The 20,097-nt window shown below is 43.9% G+C and overlaps 1 protein-coding gene across 3 annotated transcripts in view; it reads left to right on the top strand.

Annotated features, from left to right (window-relative positions):
* Positions 1 to 20,097, top strand: part of CLMP (CXADR like membrane protein) — a 99,145-nt gene that overhangs the window by 66,764 nt on the left and 12,284 nt on the right. For 2 of the 3 annotated variants that reach the window (XM_061146289.1, XM_061146294.1), the window contains one exon: positions 11,694 to 11,851. In XM_061146289.1, the coding sequence (XP_061002272.1) occupies positions 11,694 to 11,851 (158 nt within the window). Of the gene's footprint in view, positions 1 to 5,574; positions 5,633 to 11,693; positions 11,852 to 20,097 lie in introns of those variants that run through there. The other variant, XM_061146284.1, reaches the window with a different exon arrangement.

The following is a 20,097-nucleotide window of genomic DNA, read 5'->3' as shown; positions in this document are numbered from 1 at the left end:
AACCTATGCGCTTTTCATTATGCCATGCTGTCTCTCTTCAAGCAAACACAAAAGCATTTGCAACAGGGTCTGGCACCACTCTGAGCATTGATAGTATTCTTGTGCTTATTCATTCAATGGTGTCTGATTCTTTGCTACCACATGGACTGTATCCCTCCAGGCTTCTCTGTTCATGGGATTTCCCAGGCAAGAATACTGGAGTGGGTTGCCATTTCCTTCTCCAACTGATGTCTATAGCATTTCCTTAAACTAACACCTTATCCAGGTTGCTTCAGATTCTGGGTGTCACAAACTAACAACAACATTGACAGAATAGTTGGCACACAGAGGTGGGTGAGAAATGAAATATTTCCTGCCATATCAATAAACAAAGATGTCACAGTCATCAGGGATTCCCACCCTCCAGCGTGAGCTGGTAAGCCCTAAGGGCACTCAGGAAGGAGAATAATATCTGCAATCTAACAGCCAGTAAACTGTGGCCTTGCCCCAGGGTGAGCCCCAGGGGAGCTCAGGATGTGGAAAACAGGAGATGCTGGCCTAGGGAAGCTGAGATGCATATGAAAGGAATGATTTCGTGTGCCCAGACTCTTGCATCTTCCTATACACAGAAAAGCACCAAATTCCTCAACTTGGGATACTGGCTTCCTTTAAATTAACAACAATCTTTTGCTGTTCAGACTACCTGCCCTTTGCTGGAAAACTTCTGTATAACCTGGCTCCTCCCCTTGCCTCCTCAGAGCAATTCTCTCAAGGTTACTTGTGATGGTGTTTTCAGGGCTTGAAGTCCTAAAAATTCCCACAGATTAAAACGTAACTCAACTTTTAAGGGCTTCTCAGGTGGTTCTGGGCATGCACGCACTCAACTTTTAGGTTGTGAATATTTTTTAAAACGACAGTGGTAACCAGGAGTGGATAGTTTGTTCGACGAATATGAGCTGCCCTCCTGTTCCCACCCTAAGTGGTGTCAGGCTATAAAAATGAATGACATTGTCTTTTTGTCTATGAAGGCACCCCAATAATAGAGAAACAACACAAACACCCAACAAATCTATCTCAAGGCAATGTGTGATCAATATGAAGGTGAGAGTCAGAATGTGCTCTAGGAATTTAAAAGAGGGAGATCACCAAGGTGATCAGGGATGGCTTCATATGGTGGTCTAGTGGTTGAGACTCTGCATTCCCAATGCAGGGGGCACAGATACAGGTTCAATTCCTGGTCAGGTAACTAAGATCGTGCATGGAGCATGGCCAAAAACAAGAACATTAAGGAAAAAAAAGAAGGAAAGGAAATACTGAATATTTAACTTGGGCCTGAAGAATAGGTTGGACTTTGAGCAGCTCTGATTGATAGGTAATGACATTCCAAAGACTGGGAACGGCAGTCTGACTGCTTAGCAAATGAGTTGCCGAGCTGACCTCAGTGTTTGGCAGATCAGACCATCACTGTGGACCCTCAGTCCTGGTGAGGTTTCACACACTGGTCACTAGTATCACATAAACAGCATGTGAGCTCTACCACTGTCCTACACCTGGGGGTTAGCTATCTGAGAGTGATGGTTTATCCAGGTCAGGGGAAGGCTACAAACCCAGTCTAAAGGGATCACTGTGGACTCAGACAGACACCAGTTATTCCTCAGAATTCTGTTCTCAGTAGTATGCTTGCTTGTACATGTTCCACGCGTGTATTTGTGTTCACATATGCAGGAACATACAAATACACGAACCTGTCTAGAGACCCCTACAAGCCTGCCCATGTCTATATGCAGATCAGATGAGAATGTATGCCTTTGATGCCGACACTCCAAGAACTAACCTATTTCATTGACATGCCTATTTATAACTTCTATCTCATTCCAAATGCTAAGTCGCTTTCTAAATCTAAATCTTTTATCACCTTCAGCAGAGATTCAACCAGAGAGGGGAAATTAAAAATAGAAACAGACTGGCTATTGAGAGAGCAGCAATCAATTTTTAGGGGTTCATGGCAATGGAGACTTGAGATTATGTTGATAATTAAAATCCACTGATAAGTTAAAGCCTCAGTTCAGCCTTTGACTTTATCCTTCATGCTCCACCTTCCCGTCAAAGCTAATGACAAAGAGAAGATGACTGTCCTGAACTTCATCTGTTTCACCCTCCTCACCCTCTCTAGGGACAGACAGAAGAGCCATGAAACCAACAAAATTATAGTACAAATTTGTTACTCAATATATTTGAAAACTAGAGTGGGCTTCCCAGGTGGTGCTAGTGGTAAAGAATCCACCTGCCAATGCAGGAGACGACGGTTTGATCCCTGGGTTGGGAAGATCCCCTGGAGAAGGAAATGGCAACCCTCTCCAGGTTTCTTGCCTGGGAAATCCCCTGGACAGAGGAGCCTGGTGAGCTATAGTCCATGGGGTCACGAAGAGTCGGACACAACTGAGCATACACACACACTAACAAACCTGTCAAGATCGTGTAACAGTTTTGCTGTGGTTTCAGATTTAGTGATAATAAGAGACTATGAACAATTTGATATGTTTTAGCAGATTAGTTTTAAATATGAAATTTACTTGAAGGTAAGAGAATAACCAAAATGACCTTCTGGGCCTTCTCAAGTTTGAGATTCTACATTACAGAGAACCAGCCCATTCCAGGGTTTTGTAATTCAGTAAGTTACTGGCCTAGAACAAAAGCTAAACATCAAGATTAAAAGGACCCTAAGGGTTCTTCTGCTAATTCCTCTCCTCTAAAATACCTCGAATGGATATTTATTCCTTCACTCTTTGCCTTTCTTTTTTTTATTGTTTTTTGGTTACTCAATCACATCCAGCTCTTTGCAACCCCATGGACTGCAGCATGCCAGGCTTCCCTGTCATCCACTGTCTCCCTGAGTTTGCTCAAACTCATGTGCATTGAGTCAGTGATGCCATCTATTTATTTATTTTGCTGTACCAGGCCTTAGTTGCAGTACTTGGGATCTTTGATCTTTGTTGCAGCAGGCAGGATCTTTAGTTACAGCATGTGAACACTCAGTTGCAGCATGTGGGATCTAGTTCCCTGACCAGGGATGGAACCTGGGCATCCTGCATTGGAAGCTCGGAGTCTTAACCACTGGACCACCAGGGAAGTCCCTACCTTTCTTTATCGACTCTCTGCAGATGACACTTCGCAACACCTGAGTAATCAATTTGTTTCATAAATTCTGTGATGAAAATAAGTTTTTTTGGTCTCAGACAAAATAAACATCCATTTCAGCTGGAAAAAGTTAAACCAGTGACCTTAAGTTATTTTAAAAAGTGTTTCTATTTCTTTAATGGATTTTTTCCCCATGACCCCTGGAGACTAAATGAATACAGTTTGAAATTTAGCATATAACCACAAATGGCAGCAAAGTACTTAAATCCAAGGTAATCTATAATTCTTCATCAATGTTAATAATCCATTTTACTAATATGAGGTATGGCTAATCCTAAGTAAATTCTGCCCCCTTATGGATTAAAATATCCACAACTAGCTGCATGGGGCCAAGTCCTTTTAGTTTAAGTTCTATCTTCAATGATCTTTAAAAATAATATACAATGGAACAAAATTAGACTATTTCTATAAATTGTGTAAGAGTTGATTGACGATGACAAAATATAGTGACAGCGAATAGTATCCATCTGTATCTTACACTTTGTAAACTAGGACCGTGTCTTGACTATACCAAGTACTGGATAAATATTCATAGAATGTTAGGAGAAACATGAAATACTGGGTTTAACATCCACATAGAATTCCTTTCATAGCTCCTGATACATCCCCTCTCAAGTGACTCCAGGAATGGAAAATTCATTAAATGATACAGCTTGTTCTTCAATCAAGCAGGGATTAACTGTTAGAATGTCTATCAGCATATTAAGCCAAAGTATGAATAAGCAGTAAGATCCTACTGTATAGCACAGGGAACTATATTCAATATCTTGTGATAAACCATAATGGAAAAGAATATGAAAAAGAATGTATATGTGTATAACTGAGTCATTTTGCTATATAGCAGTGATGAACACAATATTGTAATTCAACTCTGGTGGTGGTGGTGGTCTAGTCACTCAATCGTGTCCAACTCTTTGTGACCCCATGGACTGTAGCCTGCCAGGCTTCTCCATCCATGGGGTTTCCCAGGCAAGAATACTGGAGTGATTTGCCATTTTCTTCTCCAGGGGATCTTCCCAACCAAGGAATCAAACCCTTCTGCTTGGCAGGCAGATTCTTTACCACTGAGCCACTTGGGAAGCCCACTATACTTCAATTTAAAAAAAAAGCAACAACAATATATGTGTGTATACATAGATATTATATTATATATATATACATTTTATATATATATATATATATATATATATATATATAAACCAAAATGGAATAAATCTTTTGTCAGAGAATCATATCATTTCAGAACTGGAAAGAGGTATTGGAGATCTCCCAGTTTATCCTTTTATGGTTGAATCCATTACACCATCTGGACCTAATTCTGCTTTCTGGAACAACACTCAATAAGTTCCATCCTGCCAACTTTTCACCGATAATTGTCAACTATTCCTCATATGACATGTTTTTTAGATCCCATCTTCTCCCAGTTACAACCCTGGATGCCAGCTTTGTTGTGAACATCCCTCCCATGTACAGCTTCTAGAACTGAACACAGATGTCTGGATGTGCTCCTTTGTCTAGGATAGACAGCAATGAAGTGGCTATGCCTTAGGACATTAAACCTCTTTTAACGCAGCCCAAGCTCCTTGGGATTTTTCAGCAATTATATTATGCTACTGGTCAGTATAAATCTTGTAACCCCCCAGGTCCTCCAGGTCTTTCCCAACCCTGTACTTCTGCCTAACTATAACTTTTAACAATTGTTGCTATTAAATTTCATCTTGCTTTTGCCTCAGAATCTCAGCTAGCAAGACAATTATATCTTTAAAAAATATATTTATTTATTTGGCTGTGCCAGGTCTTAGTTGCAGCACAATCTTCTATCTTAATTTGCAGGATGTTTGACTGTGGCGTGTGAGCTCCTAGCTGTGGCATATGGGACCTAGTTCCCTAACCAGATTTTGAACTCAGGTCCCCTGCATTGGGAGCACAGAGTCTTAGCCACTGGATCACCAGGGAAGTCCCAGATAATTGTTTATCTTAATGTGTCTACTCAGATTAGTTCTGCTACCTAGCTCTGTGCCATCCATATTTAATAAAATCTCTATGTTTCCAACCAGTCAATTTCAAGGTAGAAGCTTTGATTCAGAAAAGAGATTAGGAAACACTGGAGGTGGGCCCATGTCCCTGAAGGGCTACCCATCAGCCATGTGGCCTCAGCTGTGTGTCCTCTAATTTCTCTTCTCTGAAACAGAAGTGATAACATGAGCTTTCAGGTGCTCCTAGGGCTCACATGAAAAAATGCATTTGAATAGGCTGAGTTAAGTGTTAATTGCTAAATAAATGTAAAGTATTATTAATCACTAGCTTTCAAATGGTTTGAGGAGGGAGGAGAAACTGTTGCCGTCTTTTGTATCTCTTTTCTACCTGATAGGTGAAGAGCACCTTATGATTTTTTAATGTGGATAAATACACATGAAGTACATATTGAGACAATTTTGCACAGAGGGGAAGGGAGGTGAGTTGATAGTTTTTAATCAGTCTGTGTTTAGTCTAAAAACTTCTTCAACTATCTTCTATCAGCGTCTCTCCCTTTTCCCCCTCTCTTCTCCTCTTTGTCTAATCTGACTCCCTTCCTCCCCTCTCCCTTCCCTCCCTCCCTTTCTTCTTCCTCCCTCCCCCTCCTCCCCTCCTCCTCTCTCCCACTCTCCCCCTCCCCCTCCTCCTCCTTTATTCCATCTTTCTCCCCGCTTTTCCCTTCCTTCACCTCCTCTAAAACCAGCCCTCAGATTGGAAATCAGGAGGAAGCTCTATACACCCCCTGCCTCCTCCGACCCACCACCGCCACCCCACTGAAGCCAAGCCTGCCACCTTGGTCCTTGCACCCACACCATTCATTTTAGGATTTCAGGAACAAATATTCACCTCCTTGGGGGAAAAGATAACAAGCCCCACACTGATTCCCAGATGCCAGAAATTCCACTGATAATCACAGCTGTGTTCCTTCAGCTCCAGTCTTTTTCTAAATATCAAATATACATTTGTCTCTGAGAAGACAGCGAAATGAATCATTTAGCAGTTCAGAGTGAATGTGGTTTTCCTTTTCCAAAGATCTCATAAAGGCCGTTGGCTGGAGAGATTCTGGGGTCAGGCTAGTAGGGGGCTGGGAAGGCAAAATAGAAAACTCCCCTGGTTTACAGCCAGGGCGCCTGAGGGGCTGATGGGGCGGGGGCGGGGCTGCCTCTGCTGCTATGCAGCTGCTCCAGGGGCGCTCTCCGCCTTCCCTTGGGTCTGCAGGAAAAACCTGTCTGTCTCCAGAACTAGTTTAGTCCCACTTACTCCTCTGAGTCTTCCTTAACCACTCTTGTCCGAAATGATTGATCTTCCAGTAATCATGCAATGTGGTTACTTTTCCTGGGTGTGATCTTGATGTTGAAATATAGCAGCAAAAATATGTGACAAAATATATCTGTATATATATATCAAATCCCGGGTCTCCTGCATTGCAGGCAGATTATTCACCATCTGAGCCACCAGGGAAGCACCCCCCCTCCCCTCCACCAAAAAAATAAAGACTAGTGTGCGTGTGTGCTAAGTCACTTCAGTCGTGTCCTACTCTTTGAGATGCTATGGACTGTAACCCACCAGGCTCCTCTGTCCATGGGATTCTCCAGGCAAGAATACTGGAGGGGGTTGCCATTTCCTTCTCCAGGGGATATTCCCGGCCCAGGGATCAAACCCTTGTCTCCAGCATCCCCTACATTGGCAGCCGGGTTCTTTACCACTAGCGCCACCTGGGAAGCCCATCTGTATATATACGTACATATGTATGGAGAGAGATTGAACAAATATGGCCAAACATTAAGTTGTCTAGCAAAATGGCTTTCAAACTCCTCACAGTTCTGCTTCACCTCCTTAGCATGTTTTTCTCGTTTTCCTTGTCTTTCGTACGGTGTGTACAACTCTTAATAATGACCATTTGTTGAGTATGCACTGTATATCCTGTGCCAGTGTCAGACACTTTATCTACAGCTTAATAATCCTTACAATCGTCTCTCATGATTGATGTTTTTATACTCATTTCACAGAGAAAAGACTCAGAGCAGTCAGGGAATTAATTGGTCTTAGAGCAAATTTAGTCCACACCACATCTATCTGACTCCAAACTCATGGTCCTTCTATTATATCTTGAACTGCATACAGTGTTCCAGAAACAGTCTGGAAGGTACATTCCTGCGCGCGCACACACACACACCCCTGCACCTACAGAATTTTACCTATATATTAGTCTAGAAATTGGAAGGCCTTTGGGTGAATCACTTTTCTCCAAGCCTTGATTTCTTGATCTATAAGAGAAGTTTAAAATTTCCAAAATCCGGACTTCCCTGGTGGCACAGTGGATAAGAATACGCCTGCCAATGAAGGGAAGATTCCAGATACCAAGGACGAGCTAAGCCCATGAGCCACAACTACTGAAGTCCACACAGAGACTGAGTCTGTGCTCTGAAACAAGAGAAGCCACAGCAGTGAGAAGACCACGTACCACAACTAGAGCAGCCCCCATTTCTCTTCACAACTAGAGAAAGCCTGAGCGAAGCAGTGAAGACTCAGCACAGCCAAAAATAAATTATTTTAAAAAATAAAATTTCCAAAATCCTCTTTATTTTTCTGAATGACATTTGATGATTTTGGTTTTCCTGAGGCCTTCTTGAATATTCCCTGTAAAGCAAAACACAAGGAAACTTTCCTCCCACTTAGGAAATTGAACAGGTCCATTGAAAAGGGTGTGACCACTGAGTGGAAGGCGGGTGCTTGCACCCCTCCATCGCCCTTCACGGGTGCCCCACTGTACATTAAATAGTGGCAATGACGCAGCTCCTGCACTTGGCTTCAGACAGTAACTGCTGTGGCTGTCTGTGTTACTTGTAAATAGTTTGTCCGCACAGCCTGATCATCAACAACTCAGTTCTAAAACAGGACCCAGAAGGCACTATGGCCTCTCCTAGAGGGCCTAGGGGAACGTGGGGTGTCAGAGTTAATGACAGCAGCACTAGAGGATCCATTCTTTAGAGGGAATAGCATGCAGACCCTGGGCAGCTTGTGCCTCATAGGCATTCAATAAATATTTGAGAAGTAGAGAATTCTCTGCTAGGGAAATAAGAGAGAAATAAGATGTTTTATATGCAGATCCTAGTTTCTATTAAAAGTTACCCTGGGCGGACTTCTCTGGTGGAACAGTGGCTAAGACTCTGCCCTCCCAATGCAGGGGGTCTTGGTTTGATCCCTGGTCAGGAAACCAGATCCCACATGCCACAACTAAGAGTTCAAAGGCCACAACTAAGACCCAGCACAGCCAAATAAATTGTGCGCTGTGCTCAGTCGTGTCCAACTCTTTGTGACTGCTTTACTGTAGCCCACCAGGCTCCTCTGTCCATGGGATTCTCCAGGCAAGAATACTGGAGTGAGTTGCCATTTCCTACTCCAAGGGATTTTCCCAACAGGAAAACCAGGAAAATGGCAGGGTTCTTAACCCATGTGTCTTGCATCTCTTGCATTGGCAGGTGGATTATTTACCACTGCACCACCTGGGAAGCCCATTAAAATAAATAAATAAATAGAAATAAATATATTTTTTGAAAAAGTTACCCTGGGCCATTTGTCTTTTTGCATCCATAAAAGCAAGATAGGTTACCAGTGGCCTTAGGGGAGGGAGCCATCTTAAAAAACTCAGCCAGGGCTCTTGATCCTGCCACATCTGCTCGAACTGACAGTCTGATCAAGAAACTGGGCCTCAATATGTGAGGGAAAGTCAGTGCAAGAAAACTATAGGTCTCACTTATTTGAACTAAGTAAGCCTCCATGAAAGGGTCATCCAAGGCATCTATTTGACCACCAAAACAATGCCAGTTCTTTGGACATAATATTTTTAGAAAGACTTCAACTATGCATGTTTTATGACAAACGTAGACAGAATATTAAAAAGCAGAGACATCGCTTTACTGACAAAAGTCTGTACAGTCAAAGCTATGGTTTTTCCAGTAGTCATGTACAGATGTGAGAGTTGGACCATAAGGAAGGCTGAGCCCCAAAGAATTGATGTTTTCGAATTGTGGTGCTGGAGAAGACTCTTGAGAGTCCCTTCAGCTGCAAGGAGATCAAACCAGTCAATCCTAAAAGAAATCAACCCTGAATATTCATTGGAAAGACTGATGCTGAAACTGAAGCTCCAATACTTTGGCCATTTGATGCGAAGAGCCAACTCATTGGAAAAGACCCTGATGCTGGGAAAGGTTGAGGGCAGGAGGAGACAGGGACAACAGTGGATGAGATGGTTGCTTGGCATTACTGACTCAATGGACATGAGTTTGAGAGATGGGGAAGAACAGAGAAGCCTGGCAGGCTGCAGTCCATGGGTTCACAAAGAGTCAGACACAACTTAGTGACTGAACAACAAAAAGTCTTTCTCTAGCTTCCCAGATGACTCAGTGGTAAAGAATTTGCCTGCCAAGCAGGAGTTTGATCCCTAGGTTAGGAAGATCCCCTGGAGAAGGAAATGGCAACCCACTCCAATATTCTTGCCTGGGAAATCCCAGGGACAGAGGAGCCTGGTGGGCTATGGTCCATGAGTTGCAAAGAGTTGGACACGACTGAATGACTAAGCAGCAGCAGCAAGGTCTTTCTCAATGAAAGTGAACCCTACAGTGCCCAGGGAACCCAAGGCTGGCCCCTGGGGGTTAAATTGCCCCTTCTTGCTCACCTGCCAGGCAGCAGACACATGTTCAGCAGCCCCCATGAGCACTGCCAAGCCTGGAGGTTGTAAGGAGAGCCCAGGTACAGAGACTTCAGGAGTTTGAGCTAAAAAGCACAGAAGTACCTGAGAACTCTGGAGGGATTCTAGGGACCTGAGGTTCAGAGAAGACTAGAGGTGCATGCACCCTGATCCTGAGGCTCCTTGCCTTGGTAAAACCATTTGTGATTCACGGAGTGGCCTGGCCCTGCACTGCTGTGTTAATTCTGGGTGTGGTATAAATAGAACTTGGTGATCTGGCAAAGCACACCACCCACCGCTGTGTTCCTTTCCTTTGAGGACATCAACCAAATATGAGCCTCTGATTCCCTCTAGTGGCTCAAATTGGCAACTTTCCTAGCTGATTCTTTGCATTTATTTATTCAATATATAGTGAGTGCCTACTGTATGCAGCGAATTGGTGCTGGGTTCTCTAGCTTTGCCAGGGGTGCTTCATCTGAACACTGTCCTGTCCAGTGGAAAGTGATCAGAGATGTAAACCAGAGCTCCTCCATAGAAGCTTAGCTTAGTATAGGGCAAACCGGCTCTGCTTTATGGGAACTGAAGGAGGATGGGTTTTATATGGGTTAGTTCTGCCACTAAATGAGTTGTAGGACCTTGGGCCAACTCCTTTATCCCCAGACCTCAGGTTTGATCATTGGTTAAATCAGTGCATGGGTTAGATTCAAATCCATCCAATACGTATTTATTGAGCACCTGCAGTATGTGAGACCCTGACTAAGTGCTCTAGGCATGCAGTGGTAATGGAACTTAATCTCAAGGTGCTTAGAGGCAAATGGGAGAACCAGACCCTCAGGAAGCCACATAAAATCAAGGGTATGAGTAGTTTAGCATGGCTGTCAGGGTGCGATTTGCAGGGAGACAGATCTGGGTGGAGCCCTGCGCTGACACTTCCTAGCTGTGTGACACTGGGCAAGTTGATGGGATTCCTGGTGATCTAGTGGTTCGGAATCCACACTTGCACTCCTGGGGGCCTTGGTTCCATTCCTGGTCAGGGAACTGAGATCCCGCAAGCCACACAGCCAAAAAACATTACAAAATTAAGCTGCTGACACGATATCATTTCTGGAAAAAGATGAAAGTTAAAGAAAGTAGAATTGAATTCCTATTGGCCAAAGGAATATTGGACAGATGAAGGGACAGGATCCAAATGTGGTAACTTGGAATTTTGCTTTGGGTAGAAAGTGCTGCTTCCTATTTTGCAGCCATGTGATATGAAACTATGGAGAATGAAGATGGAAGCTGGAGGAGGAGGAGACTGTGTGTCCCTTAAGGGACCAGGGGTTGCCACAAGAGCCCACTTGTTCCTGGAGGCACGGCTGCACTTACCGAGAGTTCTGTGAGGGCGGCCGGACTTCAAGATGGCTCTGAGGAGTGAACCATATCCCGCCTGTGCTGGGAGGAGGCTAACCCTGTCCTCCTTGTTAGTTTCCGTCCTTTCAGAAGCCTTTGCTAGTAGGAGAGAGAAAGGTCAAAAAACAAAGTTGTTTTTGACCTGAGTGATTTCATTGTTTCTAAAAACCCTGGAGGGTAAGAAAGGTGATCATTAGCAGGAGTGTAATTTGGGGGGGAGGTATGGAAGATATGATGAATTCAGTTAATGGAGGAGTCAGTGTGAGACCAGGGACGACCAGTACTTCTGGACCAGGGTTCCTCCAACACCTTGACGTGCCTCTTGCCCACAGAAACATCCAGTATTTGTTGTAGTATTTGTTTCCTGCACACTGTCATCCTGTTTCTGCCCAACTCATTGGAGGTTTTCCTCTTCCAGTTTCCTACTACGTTGGAACCTTGGGGACCCACACTGAGATCAAGAAAGTGGCAGAGGAGAAGGTCACTCTGCCCTGTCACCATCAACTGGGGCTCCCAGAAAAAGACACCCTGGATATCGAATGGCTGCTCACCGATCACGAAGGGAATCAGAAAGTGGTGAGTGTGTGTCTGACTGGAGTCTCGCCTCGTTTTCCCTTGTCCTCCCATGCCTTGCCTTATTCCTGCATCTTTCTCACTGGGTAAGAAACTTCTAGAATTGCTTTTTCATCTGATTTAGAGTTGGAAGACTCTAGATACAATACTACAACAAGAAAGGGTACTGGGTTGTGAGGATGAGATTCTGTTTGGGGGAAAGCAAGAACTACAAGAATCTATCATTTTACCAAGGAGGGAATCTACACTAGTGGCATCTTTCCTATGAGAGGGACGAGGATGCAGTAGCTTGATCGCCTAGTCTAGTGGGCCAGAACCACACCTGGAAGACTCTTCAGAGTCCGTTGGACAGCAAGGAGATCCAACCAGTCCATCCTGAAGGAAATCAGTCCTAAATATTCATTGGAAGGACTGATGCCGAAGCTGAAACTCCAATACTTTGGCCACCTGATGCGAAGAACTGACTCATTTGAAAAGACCCTGATGCTGGGAAAGAGTGAAAGCAGGAGAAGGGGGTGACAGAGGATAAGATGGTTGGATGGCATCACTGACTCAATGGACATGAGTTTGAATAAGCTCTGGGAGCTGGTGATGGGCAGGGAGGCCTGGCATGCTGCAGTCCATTCGGCTGCAAAGAGTCGGACACGACTGAGCGACTGAACAGAATTGGCAATATAAACAGATTTGTCACACTCTGCTCCTGATGACCTCCTGGCATGACATTGATCAGAGAATGAGAGCTAGGTAACCTACTGTTACCAATCTTTCTGCTTTGGCTGCACTCAACCACTGTACCTTGGCTCAACCTAGGTTTTCTGGCGTAACTAGTCTTCAGTAGCCTTTGAGAGTGCTTGTGCATGCTCAGTTGTATCTAATTCTTTGTGACCCCATTGGACTGAACCCCACCAGAATCCTCTGTCCATGAAGTGGGTTGCCATTACCTACGCCAGGGGATCTTCCCAATCCAGAGACTGAATTAACAGCCTTTACCCATTGAGTTTTTTTTTTCCCCCAACATCATAGGCTGGCTTTTATTTTGTTGTATTTTTTTTACACAAGTGTTTTATTTATTTATAGTTTTTTAAACTTTTATATTATATTGGAGTACAGTTGATTAACAATAATGTGTTAGATTCAGGTGTACAATGAAGTGATTCAGTTATCCATACACATGTATCTATTCTTTTTCAAATTCTTTTCCCAGTTAGGCTGTTTCAGACTGTCGAGCAGAGTTCCCTGTGCTAAGCAGTAGGTCCTTGTTGGTTAACTATTTTAAACATAACAGGGTGTACATGCCCATCCCTAACCCCCTAACTATTCCTCTCTCCACCCTTCCCCCCACTGACTTATTTTTAAAACTTTTTGTTGAAAGTTTTGTGGTTAAAAAAACAAACTACATCCTACAGAAGCTGATTTTAGACTTTCCTTCTTTTTCAGAACTTCACTTCTTTCCCTACTAAAAAGGATAAAGTTGTCCTTTCCTCTCTGATGTCTACGCTACTAATTTCATAAGGTGGTTTATGCAGAGGGAAGCTAAGGTTGTCACTGAAAATAAAATTCAAGATCACAGTTGAAATTGAACTTGCTTACAGAGCTGCCTACATCACCGTGTTATTTTGATACTGCTTGTCATTCTCTTCTCCTAGCGCACCATCCCAAGACTCAGTCTGTTCTCTCCCGAGCAAGGTCACCTTAACCTGAGCGTGTTTATTCCAAGAGTTTCATAATCAATCCTAGACCTGATACTCTCAGTTCTGAACGAAGTAAATTAAGTGCCCATGTTCCTCTAATAAAAATTCAAGAATGACATTATTGTCTAACTTTCACCCAAGTGGTTTCATTTAAACTAAAGAATAAAAAAGTTACTTGGTTTTATAGCCAGGTGAATATAAGGATTGATTTAAAAAGGCCACTGAAGGACTTGCCTGGTGGTCCAATGGTTAAGACTCCCCCTTCCAATGCAGGGGCTTCAGGTTCAATCCCTGGTCCAGGAACTAAGATCTCATGGGGTGCAACCAAAAACTAAATAAAATAAAGAAGGTCACTGATACAGCTTCTGTCCTCACCCTAATAAGCAGGCACCATTCCCTACTTATCTTCAGTGAATGCTCTAAAGAAAGGATTGCCATTTATTCACTCATTCAGATAGCATGATTTTTTTTTTTTTCCAAACCATGTGGCATGAGGGATCTTAGTTCCTCAACGAAGGGGTGAACCCATGCCTCCCGCACTGGGAGCCTGAAATCTTAACCTCTGAACCACCAGGGAAGTCCAGATGGCATGAATTTATTTTGAACTTACTGTATGCCATAGTAGGCACTGGGGTATAGCAGTGAAGAAAAAATCAGAATCTCGGCCTTCTAGGAGCTCAAAGTAAAACAACATTTAATAATTTTTAAAAAAATTTTAAGTACAGAACAATAAATACCAGCTGCAGGCCAGGCACAAATCTGTTTAGCACATATTGTCTCATTTAACTTACTGCTCATAACCGGGATTATTGGTACCAGTTTACAGATAAGGAACTGAGGCATGTACACACACAAAGTGAGAAAATTGCTTAAAGTCACCCATTTTTGAAATTGGACACTCTGATATTGGTACCTAGACTATTAACCACTAGCTGTGTTATCTCCATAAATAATTAGAAATTAGAAAGTTAGTGCTGCTATAGAGGAAATACGGAAAATATGGGGAGAAAAATTATTCCAGCAGATTAATTATGCAAAGACCCTGATGCTGGAAAAAGCTTGGCGCTATTGCAAGTTCTGAAAGATTAAAAATCAATTTAGTTGGGACTTCCCTGTTGGTCCAGTGGCTAAGACTCTGCCCTCCCAAGGCAGGGGTCCTGGGATCCATTCCTGGTCAGGGAACTAGATCCCACTTGCTGCAACTAAAGATACCCAGTGCCACAACTGAAGAAATGCTGCATGCTGAAACTAAGAACCTGAAGCAGCCAAGTAAATAAATCAGTATTTTATAAAATCGATTTAGTTAAATTTAATAAATATTGGATTTCCAATATACACACACACTCTCTCATGAAGGAGCTACTTGAAGAGATACGTATCAAGACTGAGATAAGCAGAATGTTCTAGAGGAAAGCAGAGGAGGAGCCACTGGCTGAGCGTCCTTGGGGAGAGGTCGAGGTGCGCTTCTGGTAAGAAGGCACAGTTGATTTGCATGTTTATAGAAGGCACTGCCCTCAGGAAATCACTAGAGCGAAGACACATTCTGGGAACTTCTAAGCGGCTGATGCAGTTAGAGTGCAAGTTTCAGCTTGTGGGGTTGCAGGACCAGAAACTGAAAGGTCTTGTCTACCATACCAGGGAGCTGAGAATTTTTCTTATAATGTCATGGTGTTCTTGAAGGATTTTCAGAGTGAAAAGGGCATCTTTGCATCTTAGAGCAAGCACTCTGGCACTCTGTGAGGCACACTCAAGTAGAAGTATCAAGATTAGTTGAATAGTTTCTAGCTATACAATAAGGGCTTAAAGTACAGTTGTGGGTGGCTGGGATGCCAAGCAATGGGTGAAGCTTCCTGAGCTGGTTAATTACCAGGGTATTGGGAATGAGAGTGAGGGGAACTGAGAAAGAAAATACAGGAAGGGTTGGAACAGATGTGTTGCTTGTGTTTCTTTTCTTCCCATCATGCCTCTCAGCTTATGGGATCTTAGTTCCCCAATGAGGGATCAAACCCGTACCCCCTGCAGTGGAAGCTCAAAGTCCTAACCACTGAACTGCCATGGAAGACCTGGATGAGGTGCTTAAAAATAGGCTAGCCAATGACCTAGATCCCAAGGTCAGCTTTGCACTTTCATCTGAGCAGAAACGTTGCATCCCTCTTGTCTAGGACTCTCAGATATGCAGGAAACATTTAGGGGTGGGTAGGCAGCCTCAGGAATATTTGAATTTCAGCCTAGACAGTAGGGTCACTAGGATTCTGGAGCATTCCTCCTGGTTCTAGGATGGAAACTTGGTTGAATTTCCAAAGTAAGAGTGCTCAGAAGAAGAGTCAGGAGCTCACAACACACACTTTTCCCCTGTATTTTTTCAGATGGAAAAATTAGGACAGAGATGCTCAATCTCCCATGCCAACTATCTTGGCCACTCTTTCACCCTTTCCCCTTTCTCTTTGGCTTTGAGCAAGAAAAATCTTGATCTAAAATACAGAGAGAGGGACTTACCTCCATCTCCTTCAGGGCAGTTTCACAACTGCTACGTTGGACCTGGAGCAGCAGAGCAGCTGCCAGAAGGTTGAGCTGATCCATCTGTTCCATCTGAGTCCTAACAAATTGTCCTGCCTTGTCTCCCTAAAAACACATCCGGAGCAGGACACCAGGAATGTCATGAGACACAGTCCCACAACAGCTGCAATTCATATATTTAATCTGTTTGCAGAAGGGTTAGATTTACATTCACTGTTCCCCCATCACACTCCTATTGACCCTTGGCTTAGTCTCAGCACCATGTTCCTTAGAATTAAAAACAAAATAAAACAGAGAGGCACACAAGCATCTGATATTCACTGTATGTCTGAAAAAAGAAAGCCAAATTGCAAGGCTGTAGCTGAACCCCAACCCTGTCAAAAGTGTTTTGAAATTCTCATATTAAATAAGGGTCATTTAATTATATTAAGATTATTTTGAAGTTGTATACACTCTGCTTTCCAAAGATGTTAAATATTTACCTGTAGTTATCTCTTTTTTCTTCATTTACTATTAGGACAGGAACTTCCCCAGTAGTCCAGTGGTTAAAAATCAATGCTCCCACTGCAGGGGGCATGGGTTCAAGCCCCGGTGTGGAAGATCCCATATGCTGCAGGGTGTGGTCAAATATATATTTGTGCTTAGTCACTTCAGTCATGTCTGACTCTTTGTGACCCTATGGACTATAGCCCGCCAGGCTCCTCAGTCCCTGAGATTCTCCAGGCAAGAACACTGGATTGGGTTACCATACTCTCCTCCAGGGGATCTTCCTGACCCAGGGATCGAACCAGAGTCTCCTGTGGCTCCTGCATTGGCAGGTGGATTCTTTACTGCTGAGCCACTGGGGAAGCCTATATGTTATATATATATATGACAGGAACTAGGGGAGAGGGAGGGAAAAGTGATACACCAGAAAAGCTCGTATACACAGGTGACCCTCACCTTGATCTTGAGACCTGTAGAGGTGGTGTTTAGATGAAAATAAAAGGAAAGGCATTTCAGAAGGAGGAAACTTTATGATCCAAGACAAAGACACATCAGAGGACACTGTTCAGAATGACAGGACTCGAGTTTGAGGATTAGGCTATTCAGAGATCCGAGGGCAGGGGCCAAAGCTGAGATGTGGTCCAGGCTGCACTGGCCTTAGGGGCCACATTCAGAGGGTCAAGCTGTGGACCACAGCTTGATATAGACCACAGGTGAGGGAACCAGTGGAGGTTTTTAGCCAGGGGAGCTTCCCTATACAAATGAACAGAATGCACGGGCTAAACAACTTAGAAACCTTAGGGGTTTCCTAGATCCCTGGATCCATCTAACAAAAGTGATTGTGAGGGCTTACTATCTCATTCCCCCCAAAATCCTGTGAAGTAGCTTGTCCCCCTGTGACCAGTGAGGACCTGAGGGATTAGGAAAGTTCATTAGCTGAACCAAGGCACGCAGCAAGTGGAGGAGCTCCCTTTTGAATACAGAAGACTACTGACTTCCCAGCCAGCTCTCTCCATCACTGTCCCTGGTATAGCATCTTTTCAAATTAGGACTCAGTAGTGGATCATAAGCAATCAGATTTTTTTTTCTTTTTAACTTTTGGTTACGCTGGGTCTTCATGGCTGCAGGCAGGCTTTCTCTAGTTGAGGTGACTGGGGGTTACTCTTTGTTGTGACGCATGGGCTTCTCATTGCGGTGGCTTCTTTGTTGTGGACCACAGGCTTCAGTAGTTGCAGCACTTGGGCTCTAGAGCCCAGGCTCAGTAGTTGTGGCACTCAGGTATAGCTGCTCCCAGACATGCGGAATCTTCCTGGACCGGGGATCAAACCCATGTCCCCTGCATTGGCAGGCAGATTCTTAACCACTGGTGGGTTAGTCGCTGAGTTGTATCCAACTCTTGCGACCCCATGGACTGTAGCCCACCAGGCTCCTCTGGCCATGGGGTTTCCCAGGCAAGAATACTGGAGTGGGTTGCCATTTCCTTCTCCAGGGGATCTTCCTGACCCAGGGATCGAACCTGTGTCTCCTGCATTGCCGGTAGATTCTTTACCATCTGAGCCACCAGGGAAGCCAAATTTGTGCTATAAATCTAAATGATCATCGCCAGAAAGAACTGTGCCCTTGCTCAAAAGCTGTCTTTTAAATTTAAATCTTGTTATAAGCCTGGGAGGTCGGTAAGGTAAGGATTGTTACAATAGTTCTTTTAATGCATGAGGAAAATTAGACCTCCATCTCTAGAAAACTTGGATTCTAAACCTTTCAGACTTTCAACAGTGAAGGCTTTGCCCAAGATGGATTTCAGAGTTCAGATCTGAACCAGAGTTAAAGCCCTCTGCCCCTCCCCATGGCTTGCAGCTTCTGTGGAAAAGAATGTAGGCATTCAAGATAAAACCTCTGCCTGGGAGTAAATACCGGACCTTTGATGGAAATCATGCAGTTCCTGTACTTTCCAGAATGTTCCTCAGCTTGAAGGCAGTATTCAGGAGACCCCTCCCTAGGGGGTAAGTTGTGGGGTGGGGGTGGAAGTTTTCAAGCAGGGGTGGGGAGACAGCCTCTACTGGAATGAGAATGAGAATTAGCTCCCCTGTAGGCAGTTTCCCTGCCCCCAGTGCTCCATGGGCTCCTCCAGGTCTGTGGTCACCCTGAGTTCACCAGTGACTCACCGAGTCTCTAGTCACAGGCCCAGCCTTACCCATGGATGACAACTCCTCTTCCTCCTACCCTCTCTTCACTCTCCTAAATATTCTCTAACTGGCCATGCTTGCCAATTTGCTTTATGTTTTTTTGGCTGTGCCGCTCAGCTAGCAGGATCTTAGTTCCCCAAGCAGGGATCAAACCCATGTCTTCTGTGGTGGAAACTTGGAGCCTTAACCTCTGGACCTCCAGGGAATTCTCCCAGTTTGCTTTAAAAAGTCTTTGCAGAGTTCACCTCAGCCTTAGGGAGAAGCTGGATGGTGCTGTCCTAATGAAGCTGTCCCAATTCCCCCTCCACCCTCATTCCAACAAGAAGGAGACAGTCCCACCGTGCTGTTCTCAGTAGCCTTTCAGGTTCTCTAATGTAGAGACTCAGCAAGTTGAACCTGGAGACCACACCCTAAGGGAGGCAGCTGTAGGAGGACAGGGAATGCACCAAAACAGGAAACAGCCTTCAGGGGATCTAATTCCCTTTATTGTCCTACTGAAGTGAATTTCTCCCTGCCTGAGCCTGAAAACCTGCCCCTAACCTGTAATACACCATAGGGAAGTGTCTCCTGAATGTCAGCTTTATGCTTAGAGTCCAGGTTTTCTGGAGATGAATTAGGGTCTAATTTTCCTCTTGTATTAACTTCTGTAGAAATAGAAATTACCTCGTGGAATGCTGATAGTGATGCCAAGTTTCCTATCCATAGGATGAAGATGGTTCCTGTCTATAGACATGCAAATGAATTTTGTCCAAAGGAGAATGTAAATCTCTTTAGTCCAATTCTCCTTTGAACTTGTTTGTGACAGCTTTCTGGTTCCATCATGAATGAATGAGTTAAACATTTTGATATGTGTTTATTCTCTTTGTATATGAGCATCATGATTTTTACCTTTTTTTTTTTTTTTTTGGAAAAAGAAAAAGCTGTCTTTTAAAACTGTTGTTGTTTAGTCACAAAGGTGTGATTGACTCTTTTGTGACCTCAAGGACTGTAGCCTGCCAGGCTCCTCTGTTCATGGGATTCTCCAGGCAAGAATATTGGAGTGGGTTGCCATTTCCTTCTCCAGGGGATCTTCCCCGCCCAGGGATTGAACCGGCCTCTCCCACATTGTGGGCGAATTCTTTACTGCTGAGGCACCGGGGAAAACTACGGCAGGAAAAATTATGTTTTTCCCTCTACTCACCTAAGTGTTCAGGCTGGGGCACTGTCAGTTAGATTGAAAAAAGGCAGGTTAACAAGAAAAAAGCACAGTATTGTGTAAATAACACCTGGGCATACCCAGTGATGCGTAACTCAAAGAGGTGGTTAGAACTAGTGCTCTGTATGTTTACCTAATTTAGTAGGGGAAGGGAGGAGTAGAAAGGGCACTTATGGA

The sequence above is a fragment of the Dama dama genome, chromosome 1 (genome assembly GCF_033118175.1).
Source record: "Dama dama isolate Ldn47 chromosome 1, ASM3311817v1, whole genome shotgun sequence".
Taxonomy (NCBI): Eukaryota; Metazoa; Chordata; class Mammalia; order Artiodactyla; family Cervidae; genus Dama; species Dama dama.
Note: the sequence above shows the minus strand (reverse complement) of the source record. Positions and strands in the feature narration are given on the sequence as shown.